This window comes from Apostichopus japonicus, chromosome 2 (genome assembly GCF_037975245.1).
Source record: "Apostichopus japonicus isolate 1M-3 chromosome 2, ASM3797524v1, whole genome shotgun sequence".
Classification (NCBI taxonomy): domain Eukaryota; kingdom Metazoa; phylum Echinodermata; class Holothuroidea; order Aspidochirotida; family Stichopodidae; genus Apostichopus; species Apostichopus japonicus.
Window position 1 is genome coordinate 30021563 of NC_092562.1, and position 12716 is coordinate 30034278.

General features: G+C 37.2%; 1 protein-coding gene across 1 annotated transcript in view; it reads left to right on the top strand.

Moving 5' to 3' along the window:
- The window catches only part of LOC139955788 (uncharacterized), a 491243-nt gene that overhangs the window by 126740 nt on the left and 351787 nt on the right, over nt 1-12716 (top strand). Inside the window, exons 6-7 of the mRNA XM_071955163.1 lie at nt 9287-9421; nt 11864-12205. Of these exons, the coding sequence (XP_071811264.1) occupies nt 9287-9421; nt 11864-12205 (477 nt within the window). The remainder of the gene's footprint in view (nt 1-9286; nt 9422-11863; nt 12206-12716) is intronic.

A 12716-nucleotide genomic window follows, 5' to 3' on the forward strand; every position in this document is an offset into this window, starting at 1 on the left:
ATACTAACGTATGCCAGCCTATGCATCCCGGACGGTGAAAAAGCTACTGCAGGCCTATATTCAGCGTTACAATGCATATTAACCCTACCGTAACATTTTGGGACGATTTGACAGTGCAATTAAAGCTTAGGCTGACATTCTTGCATACAAGAAGTTCAGAACGAATGTTTTGTTCGAATAGAGAATATTTTGCGACCGCTGTTTTTTTCTAAAGAAGGGGTTTGTAGGAAGGAGTTTGGATGAGTAGGCCTACAGTGTGTTCATTAGGCCTATCGTACTAGTTTTGCGATTATGAAACTTGTATGTCGATTGACACTTAATTTTGGTGATTCACCGAACTTTTTGATCAGAATTTGGAATAAATCTATTGCACATACAGTAGCGTTGAATTGATGATTTCATTTACTCGGGAAGAAGCCTACCCCAATTCTTTCAAATCACGATGTAACGATCGATCGTTCTGCAACGTGATTCACGCTATAACGATAACATCACGATAGTAGTAAGTGCCAGTGAAATGATAAACACACCATCACGATATCACGACCACGATGCGACGCACGATATCACGTTAGGTACTTGCTATAGGCGTAATGGAAACGATATCACGATAGACTCCTCGAGTCTCCTCAAAATTTGTCACGATACACGATGCCACGGCCGATTTTATGTGAGCGGTACTGTATCTTGCGTAGCTCTGCTGGCTTGTTGTCCTTAATGTTGAGCCTGTAGGGTGTGAAAAATAAAAGGAAAATATTTTAGCATTTGATTGTGTTTACATGGCATTTGAAAATTAAGATGTTTTCATTTTAACAGAATAAATAATAAAAAAATAATATAAAAATTTCTTTCTGGTGTTAGCACCGGTTTCATTCATTGCTAAATATTTGGTGGCATTTAAAAACTGATCAATTGATTGTTTATTTGTTGGTATTGACAATTTCTTAAAGTTTGCATTATAATTGAATAAATACAAGAAAAGAATGTGTATTAGCTGTTTCATAATTTTTTTATGTAATTCTAAAATCGACTGATTATGCTTGAATCAAGTTGTTTTCCATGTTACCACAAGTTGATTTTTCAATAATAATAATAATAAATAAAGTGGTCAAGAAATTAAGAAGAAGTGTCTTCTATTTATTTGTGATTACCTTATGTTCATGTCTGTTTATTTTTCTGCAAATCTGCCACCGAAGGAACGTCACTCCAAAATACAATTGCGTTTAAGGGAAATGGTGTCTTCGTTACACCCAGAATCCATGTAACCGCAAGTTGATTTTACGATAATAATTTTTCAATAATAATAATCATAAATAAAGTGGTCAAGAAGTTAAGAAGAAGTGTCTTCTATTTATTTGTGATTACTTTATGTTCATGTCTGTTCATTTTTCTGCAAATCTGCCACCGAAAGAACGTCACTCCAAAATACAATTGCGTTTAAGGGAAATGGTGTCTTCGTTACACCCAGAATCCATGTAACCGCAAGTTGATTTTTCAATAATAAAGTGGTCAAGAAATTAAGAAGTGTCTTCTATTTACTTGTGATTACCTTCTGTTCATGTCTGTTTATTTTTCTGCAAATCTGCCACCGAAAGAACGTCACTCCAAAATACAATTGAGTGTAACAGGGATATGGTGTCTTCGTTACACCCAGAATCCTACCCCAACTTTGCGGAATGGTAGTACCAAATGAAAATTCCGAGTCCTGAGGCTCAGTTGTTATCTTAATCAAGTATTACACTCATGTAAACATGTAACAGAGGTGACCATTGCTTCATATGGTTGAAGTGAGGCGACGTATGAGAATATCAGGAAATGGAGGGTAAATAAGACCTGAAGTGCATTGCTTGATGAATACATTTCAAGCTATTCATCCCCAATAATAAATAAATTCCAAATTATGTTACATTTAATGTGATAGTGCACCTATGGATTATTGAAAGGTGACTGCATGAATAGGTTGCTCTTTTCCTTTCAGTCAGGAGGGGGTTGGCCATCGTTAAATGTGGTGTCTCTGTTACATCCGCAATTTTGACAGTTTCCATACCTCTGAATGTTTGCAGCTACCTGTCTGACGGGAAGAATTCTTAACCATTATTCATTCATGAAACTAGATATGCTTGAGTACTTAAAATACAAAACAAAATATGAAATAACCTAATTTGAAATTTTTACCCCTTTGTCACACTTTGAAACCCAGGTTCATGGAATGAGCCATATATAACACATGGAAAAACCCGAGATTTTACACACATAATTCCCACTGACATTGGTCACAGAACATAAGTAGGTCATTGAACTTTGCCCAAGTTCATCGCACCATGGGAACAACACAACAGATTGAACATGATGTTACATCTCCCGCCATCTGGACGCCGAGTGTAAATTTTGATGTTATATGCAAATTATGAATGGTACTGCGCAGCGCGATTAAAACTTAACCTATTGCGACACAAATTTTGGCTGTTGTTGAATTAACTTTTGTATCAAATGTAAGGTACTGTATCATGTATGTGACACAAGAGAAAGAAAATGAAATCGGAGGCTGCTCAAACCAGTTTCAACTTGATTTTTACAACCCATCGCACAACTCGTGCGTGCGTAATTTTTTTTCTTAACATGACTTTTAATAAGTAAGCAGGAAAGGTTGGTAAGTTTACTAATTTAGGCGAGTTTTTGTTAAAAATCTTGTGATAGATAGACAAATATATTGTTTTTTTCTTCAAAAGTTACGATGTTGCCGAAGGCCGAGTGATATAAATTCAGTGATCTGAACTTCTGAACACCACGAATACTGATCATGTGTGTTATTCTTTTCAGCAATTATTACAAGAAAGGTTCGCAATATTATTGGGCCTAATTAGTAATTAACATACATTGATCGAGTGTCTTGTTGCCTGAATTGCTACCTGCTGGGAAAAAAAACCTTAATTATTGTACTCATTATGTCCTATTTTCATTAAAAGTCGAGTGACCGTGCGTCGAAAAAAAACGCGATCGGGAAACGGCGTTTAAACGTTAAACCGACCGGCAGGCGATACGGTGAAACGGTTAGCGAAATATCTGTTGGGTCACACCCTTACTTAAACACACACAAAAACGACCTTATTGAATGAAAATATACTAAAAACCATATCGCAAAAAAAAAAATCGCTTATAACTCGAAAACGGAAGGAGATATCGACTTTTGTCGGCTGTACAGGGATTTCCTAAACCAAATTTTGATGCGCTGTATCCACCTGTGTCATTTATGAGCTTCTCTGACGTAAGCTGCAGTACGTAATTTCTCTATACCAGTTCCGCGAAATTTATTTACTGTACGCAATAAGCATCGTTCGCTACAGTACCGCTTTTAAGTAAATTGGAAGAGATTAGCGCGATTCAGCGCAAAACGCAGCTTAACTGTACTTAACCGCGCTCCAAATAAAGGAACGCGATTTCCCCGCGTTCCAAACAAAGGAACGCGAATTCCCCTCGCTCGCTATTCACCACCGACACAATGGGAGTGAACCGATCGATACAACGCTATTCATAGCGTGGAGGTAGTGTAAACCTATCGCTTGTAACCAACACCCGTTATAAACATCACAATTTTAAACGAAGTTTACCAACTTTGACGGAAAGAAAGTTTTAATCGAGAATAGTTTCGTGTTGAAGGGCAAAACCTTTTTATACGTGTTTATTTTATTCCCCGATATGTTCTGGTAACCAGAAGTAATAAAAAGCAAGAAGGAAACTTAGTGTCTTATCCTTTCGCCGTAACATTAACGGACCATTTTTTGTAGTAACATTAGGCCTCGCGTTTTGTGTTGAGTTTAGGCACATTAGGCCAGTGTACGAGTACGAAGTTCACGACTTCGACTGAAAGTTTTAACGAGAATAGTTTCGTGTTGAAGGGCAAAACCTTTTTTATACGTTTTTATTTTATTCCCCGATATGTTATGGTTACCAGAAGTAATAAAATGCAAGAAGGAAACTTCGTGCCTTATCCTTTCTGGGTAACATATCATTTTTAGTAGTAAAATTAGGCCCCGCGTTTTGTGTGAACTTTAGGCACATTAGGCCAGGAAACGCACTGATTTTATTTTATTTTTTATAGAGTTCTGTTCATAGGCTTACGAATGCGAAGGTTGTCACTAACTGAAAGGAGTTGTAAAGAGAATAATTGTAGTTATATCCTGGAAACCAAAATGAAAAAGAATTCTAAGCACAAATGCTTGTTTTAAAAAAAAGCAAATTATTATAAAATAAGAATAATCATGCAACAGTGTTAAAGCTTAGAAATGCAAACTAAAAAGAAACAAACAGTCTGTATTTTCTTTAAATCTTTTAAAAATTCTAAAAGAAAAGTTAGGCACACATTAGGCTAGGAAGCTTTGCACTCACAAAGCAAATAAATTAATACTATAAAAGAAAACAGTACAACAGTGTCACGCTTAGAAAAGCAAACTAAAAGCAACACACTGTCTATTAGACTAGGAAACATTGCACTTACAAAGGCAACAACATTGAAAAATACAATAAGTAAAATATTAAAATTACCATGCAAGGGATCAAAATTAACATGTAGTTCTTTTTTACTACAGTCTTCAAAGGTTTCACATCAAGAATAACTTAAATATATGATGACAAAAAATAGAGGAAAATGGAATATACCAAAAAATACTGTACTTCAAGATTTGACTGCCATTGCTAAGTATCTCTTAGCATTTCTGTTGGCTGTGTCCATCTTTTTAACGCACTGTCCCCAAACTCTTTTCTGAATGTGAAGTGGTACATGAAACTGCTCCATAATACATTTCCTAATTGCAAATACCCTATCCTTATCAAGTGCATTTTTCTTAATCCCATTAACATTACAATTTAAAAGCTCATATGGTGTAAATATTTTACGCATTAAATATCTGGCAAGACCACATGGATCTCCCTGTTCAGAAAGAGACGACAGCACAACTTCAGGTCTTATTTCTGTTATGACGGAGGATAAGTTTACTTTAAATAGTTGGCAACATTTTGAAGAAATAAAGTGTTACTAGGCGTTTCTTGTGTGAATTTTTTATATAAATTACCATTGGTTCCAGCAGAATGAAAAGAAAAAAGAATTTCCACCCAACAAATTTGAAGCAGGGCCGGTTAAATTCAAAACATGTTTCTCGTCCGCGCAATTGATGGGCCTCCTTTTTTCCTGATTTCCGAGTTTCTTTTCGGATTACAAGAAATCTAAACTATCCTTAAAAATTATTTTGTAAAGGTTGGAACATATTCCAAACTAGTAGCAGCGCATGAAAAGAAGAAAAATGGCCGCCCGTTTCTTTCAGATCTCAGTACGAGAAACATGTATTTTATTTGGATACTATAGAACAGCTTTCGTTCCCTAGCTGTATGTCGATTTTTTATAAAACCTTCATGAAAATTAACAGACTTGTTTGAAAATGGATTTTGAAGCTCAGTCAACAATTTAAGAAATGCTTACCGTTAAATACTGGCGTCAAGCAATACATTTCGAATTTATTCCAATGAAGATCCGCAAAGGATAAAAATGATGATTAGAGCTTACTAAAGAGAAATAGAAACTGCATGTACATGGTCATTTTAGGTATCCAAGTACTATACAAAGAGATCGAGTTCACCGAAACACCCCTTTTCCCTATCGCCTGAGGAAAACCGTCTTTTATAAATTATAGTAGGCCTACCATACAGTACTTTACATTTGATACAGAAGTTACTTCTACAACACACAAAATTTGTGTGTGTCGCAATAGTTTAAGTTTTAACCGCGCAGTACACTACCATTCATAATTTGCATATTACACCAAAAGTTATAACTTGGCGTCCAGATGGCGGGAAAATGTACAATCATGTACAATTTGTTGTGTCGTTGCCATGGTGCAATGAACTTGGGCAAGTTGCCAAGTTCAAATGTCGATGACCTACTTATGTTCCGTGACCAATGTCAATGGGAATTATGTGTGTAAAAACTCGGGTTTTCCACGTGCAATATATATATAGAAGTTTTACGTAAGCGGAACGAATTCGGGGCGGCTCGTTGATTGTGAGGAAGCACTTATCTAATCATCAATTTTTGTGAAAAATATCGTACTTTTTTCAGAAAATATTTTTGACTAGTAATTGGAAACTCAATGTATCAAGAAGTACTGGGGGTAGACCTTATCATTGCATTTTGAGGGAAGTCAGATCTTCAAGTGCAAAATATTGTTTTTCATTTAAGGTTATCGTGGTTTTCTTGCGAGGTGTATACGGCGTAACTTTCGATGTAGGCTTAGAAGTAGGAGAATTCCAAGGGCAGTGACAACGTGCAATGTCTCAGTGCAGTATACAACTGAGTACCAGCTCAGTTCCGTAATGTAACATGTGCGCGAATAGCCCGTATTACTTGCAAGAACATTTTACTGTACTGTTCTAGCCCCGAAATATGATCAATTCGGCTTTCTCACTTAATCTGTGGTAGGAAAAATCATGATTCCTGAATAATTTTCAGGAATATTGTTATTTCCGAACGGACGTTGAGAACTGTTTGAATATTAAACGGCAATTTTTATTGTTCGCAGCAATCGCGGGAATTCTGTTTGCTAACGTTTCACTCATCAAACCAACTGTTTTGCTCCCACTTGAACATTTGTATTGTACGTTGAATTTAAACAGTATAAGATACGTGCTTATACACTATCCCTTCCCTTGACCGAGTATAAACCCTCGGTCTTCTTTCTACCGGCGACGATCGATATTCTTTTGTTACCGGATTGGAAGGAATTAAGTAGGATTACAGCCATTGACCGTCTGACGGTAACAATGAACTTCACACTTTTAGCTGGCATGAATAGAATTAGGGAAGCCTTCCGACGGAATCTGCGCTCTGATAAACAGTTCCCCGCAATTAACTGCATTTCAATGCGGGTTTTAACAAAAGATAGAGCGCGGTTTAAACGCACAGAGCGCGATTAAGAGCGCGGTTTTCCAATTTACTTAAAAGCGGTACTGTATGTTTTCTTTCACAACGAATATGCAAAGTTGTGCTCCACACGCTTCACAGATATTGTTTTATGTCGTTCATTTTCAATTCTACATTAAAATTAACTTTTTCGAACGATGCATTGCATGCTTTATTAAACATTCCTGATTAATAAAACTAAGGAAGGATATTCAAATATGTATTATTTTCATTTGATATGATTTTATGAGCTGTTCCACTTGAAAAACGATGATAAAACCGAAAAACAAAAAAAAAAACTTCTCATGTGACGCATACCGGGAGACTCCCCCTTCTCATTAAATTAAATGTACATGCCGTCAGGCCAGTTGAAAGCCGTCAGGCTAGTTGAAAGCCCTCCCTACTAATGTTTGATCAGCTCTTCCCAATATACAATACTCAAATAAGCAATGAAAATATATTCATTTTCCACAGATTTCTACCCAACGTGGGCCCCAAGTCACTGCTTTATTTTCTTAGTAGTCATGGATACAATTGTTTGCAACTCTCTTGCTGGCCAGGTGTTTCAAGTTTTATTAATAGCACGACTTCTGATTGGTTCATTCAAGATAAACTTTCTATCCCTGCTGGATTGTTCTACTTGTAATATGAATGAATATTTGGTTTTCAGGTAACATCCATTCCATTACGAACAGTAGGGGTAAAATAATGTTTGCTTCTAGAGGCAGCCAGCCAAAGGTTCAGATAAATACTATGCTAATTAACAGATGATAGGCGTGAATTTGACAAAGCCAGGTTTATGATTGGACTAAGCCTCTCAAAAAAAGTTTGGTGGTGGGGATATCCAGGGTAGGGAATACACATGTTAGCAGCAAACTGCAGGTGGCCGAGACCCAGGCTGCGACCTAAATACCAGGGCAGTCCATCTGCATTCGCGGGCAACTTACAGTAACGGGTTAGGGGGAAAATAACAGGATGTTTTTTATTTTTGCGTGCATTGAAGCTGGGGGAGATTTTTTGTACGGAATGCGCTCTCAGAAAAGTTTGTTTAGTGAGTGATGTTCTGTAGTAAATGGTACTGTAGTACGTCAAGTAACACAGGAATTTATTGGAAATAAAGATCTCTTTGATATCCAGCTACGACTGTTTCATTGTGGATATATTTTTTTTATTTCTAGTTTTTCTGACGCTGCGTTCCTTGGTGAGCTAACCTAAACTTATCTTAGTTTAATACTAGCCTATAACTTACGAGTCGTAGAATGTGCTTATTACGATCGATCAAGACTAGTTTTTATTATCCTAGCCAAATCATTTTTCAAACACCTAGTAAAGAACTTACTCTATCTACAATCAAACTTTTGTAACATTTGTAATATTCCTCTACAACTTCTGGTAGAGTCTGAAAATGGCTGTAGTTAAACTAAGGATTCAACGCAAGTCACAACCTTGATATGTCTAGAACTGCCTTTGCGGTTTTTGATCGCGATAACTTTCGTGGAATTTTCGTTGAAACTTCGTTGACAACCCGTGCCCGCAGTAGTCTAAATCTTGTCAACAAAATTATTCGTTTTTAACCGATTTTCAACTTTTTTTATCGATTTTCAACGTTTTTTATCAATCGTTGATTTTTTTTCAACGGGAGTTAAGCGAAATCACTACTGTACATCAACTTAGGTCATCTGGTAAGCTATATATGTGTTAATATGAACATACTCAATTTACTAATTTTATACATGGTAGGTTTTTTTCTCTGATTTGGTTTCTTTGTTGTTGAAACATGGTAATAAATAAACTGAAATTGGGTCCTGCCAGTGAAGTTGATCTTTTTCTTTTGTATGTAAAGAAGCTGACCAAAAAGGAGATATTACATTCATATTGTTAAGTGATAACATTGCATTTCTACGATCCTTTTTAATCTGAATTTTTAACGAGTTGTAAAACGGTAAGGAGGTATACCCTTATATCTTTCAATGCTGACAATAGTTTCAATGGTGTTAGTGGTGTCATCATTCAATAGACTCCATTTGTGGCTTCTGGTTTTGGTAGAGACAGCTTCCTGATATTTAAAATAAAGGGAGATCATCCAATTATCTATTCTGTAAAATTGGAAGAAATGTCACTTTTATGACTAGGTACTGTGCCTTGTAGGAGTTTGTTGACTTTCATTGAGTTTACATACTATCACTTTGCACATTACAGGTCTCTCAGAGCGATTATTTTAGTAGTGTAGATCATATCTGGAATGTATGCTTTTTAGTTTTCTGATATTACAACCATGTTTCAGTACTTCATCAGCAATGTCATGATTTACATTTTACTTTCTTCAATTCTTTCCAGAGTGTGAAACAGGGACGTTTGGTGCTAACTGTAAACAGGAGTGTCATTGTGCAGGTAACACTCTCTGTGCTTTAGACACAGGTGTGTGTGAAAATAACCAATGCGAGGATGGCTGGAGAGGAACAAACTGTCAATGTATGTATTTTCATTATGTCATTACTGCTATATGCTGGTAAATGAACAGTTATTGCAGCATGGATTTATCTGTATTGATGGATAATGGCAATATTGATTTAACAGCGATTAATTTTCTTCATGCAAATTAATTATGAATAAGTTCTACTGGTGATATCTGCATCATCCTAGATGGCTGAGGGGTGTCAGGTGAGTGGCCTAATTTCCTAACACAAAAGTTTACTTCTGTTTATTCACTTCACTACGCGTGCATTTTTACAAATCGCACATGAAAATGCCATCAATGGGAGCAACCTGTTGGATAAAATGCACTTCAAACAGTATGAATACTCACTTCAGGTTTAAAAAATGCCCAAAGGAAATGCGTATTGCAATAAATACGCACATAAATATGTACATTAAACGCACACGGAGGCACCATTTACTTGTGTGAAAATGCTGTATGAGCATTGTATGCGTAAAATAATGAAACAATACTACATGATACAGCCAATATGCACAACCTGCTGGCTAATACACACTTCAAGTGAATGTATAGGGGAAGAGAGGTGGGTAGGGGGCATATTTCACAAAAAAAAAACTTGTTTAAATTTGTCGCTTGACAAAGAACAGCAATGACAAATCACCTTGTTCTTCATTGGTGGGAAGCACTGGTTTCTGTTTAGTTAGTATACACCCCATGGAAGCATTGAATCATTTTGAAACAGTCCATTGATACCTCACCTCTCATTGCAATTACAGAGTCCAGGACATGCATACATTTCACTTTGGCCACAGAAGTCAATTTCCTTTGACTTTTAACAGTTTCTAGCAGCTTAAGTTGATTTCTTCTGATTTAAATTGACTTATCATCGATTTAGCTCATTAACATATTGCAAATCCCTATTTTGATGATGATGTAACTGAAGATGCACTTGATGCTTACGCACACAGTATCTGAAGAGCGACTACTTCAACCCATGCACAAATACTGACTTAGATCACAGGTTGCCATGACAACTAACAGTTTTGTCAGGCTGTACGCCCTAAGCATTCCCTGGGTATAACAGTCTGGTCAGATGGAGTCTGTACCAATTACGAGTGACTAAGACTATCTAGTAAGCGGCACAGATCACTGGTAAACTGGCCTTCTTATAGAGCCAAGGGCAAGAGTATCCTAAGATAACACAACTCCCTGCCCAGCTTAAATATAGGGGATACAGATGATCAGCTTACTGTTATGAGGGACACAGTAACATCATACTTAACAACAACTAAAACACCAGGTGCAGGGTTATAGCTAGGAGATTGTGAGTGCTGGTTAAATAAATTTGCGAAGCGTAGCGAGCATAGCGAGCGAAGCTCTCGCATCTCACGGCCGGGGGTCCAGGGGCCCGCTTAAGGGCCCCTGGTGGGGTCCATGGGCAAATAACAGAAAAAGGTGACGTTATTATCATGTTTTACGGCAAGGTAAAGATAAATTTGTTACTTTTGTTGTATTTCACAAGCATTTTACTATTTTTTTGTGCCGGCCAGTGGACTGTTTATTCACTTTCAATGCCGGCCGGCAGGCGTGAGTGGCGGTTACCACCGGCCGCCGCCGGCCGGCGTGGCTATAAGCCTGACCAGGTGTAAACAACTTAGTGATGGTAGTCAAAGGAAATGAGCTCATAAACAAGAGGTGCACACAATGGTCACCTATTTGCAGAAGATCTCTATCTTCTGGGAAAAGCTTAGCCCTTGTATCCTTTGTACCCTTCTTGGTTCACATAGAGAAAAAAGCAATGTCATTCCAAGAATAAAGGTATTGTCATGCCAACATCCTGCAATGAAATGACAGGCTATCGAACTCAATGAGCACCAAGAATTTGTAGGGGGAACCTATCACAGGGAGGGGAAAATCTAACTTCTAGTAGGTGCAATCTTAATGAAACAATAAGGGTTGCACTACACAAGCCTGTGTATTGACTCAATTGATTGTTGATCAACAAAACTATCCTTGCTCATTTTTTGCCAAAGGTTTACTCCTGTGAATATTCCTCAGAATATCAATGATGTGATCTTAGCTGGGGAACTGTGGTCAAAACACAAAAGACATGCTGCCTTGACAGATATCAGCATGTGTGTGTTTATCATACAGTGTTAATAGTTTGTATTGTTTTGACTATGCAATGGCCATATTAGTTAGTTAGTATTACCAAGCTAGACTATATCCTCAACTTGGAAAGTGATAGCTATGATTCCACAGTTGCAGTTTTTGTGATTCAAATCGTATTTATTTGATAGTCACAAGTAATGGTGTCATATGGATGGTTATATATGGTTATATTTCCCCACAATATTTGATAATTCTAGTCATAATTATCATTATTCATCTCTAATTCATTGAAGCTTGTTGGCTCAGAGTCTCCTGCAGTCTTTGTGAAATTGTTAAGCATGTGACATGTTATTTCCTGTTACCAGACGAGTTTAATCCTCAGTATGTTGCTGTTGTAAGGAGTCCTGTAGCAACCGCAACAAATCCAACTACCATTGAAGTATACACAGGTGGTTCCCAAACAGCCAATGTAACATTTGATAAAGCAGTGCTTCTTCCAGGTGGGGCAGATTCTCCGGGTTATATGTTTACACTCAATAGTCCTAGAGTACCAGATGAAGCAATGACAAACATCAGCAGTGAACCTGCTACTCTTACCCTACCTACTACCATGGATACAGCTGCAAGGACTGGTATCTACACCATCACTGTAACAGAAGATGAAAGCCCAGCTGTTGCATGGAGGGTCTTAGTGACAAATGAAAATGGTATGTGAGGGTATATGTGAAGTGAAATAAATTAGTAGGAGGGACGAGACCATACAATACGACAAGATATTGCACCCATACCTTGCTATAGACACAGTGGGGATAAACTTTTTGAAAAAGTCTTTAAGACAAATCACACATCTTTGCATAAACCATCATGCAAGGGAAAGCTACTAACTTCATGTAGAGAAGGATATACTTCATACACGAATATCATGCTCACATTATAGCCTTGTAGATATGTCAAGGAAGTTATTGACTATGCATTACATCACTGAGGAAAGCTAATTAAATACCGCTGTGAAGGAATCCTCCAATCTATTATTCTCCAAACGTGTCATCAGATTTGGTGATGAAATGAAATATATATGAGTGTTCTACAAGATATGTCCATGTATGGGCATGCATTAGTTATTATATGCCATAGATATGCTATCCTTGTTCGCTAAAACTGCAACATAACTCCATTGATGCCTGTCAGTTCAGTAAGCTACGGTCCATTGGTGCTCGA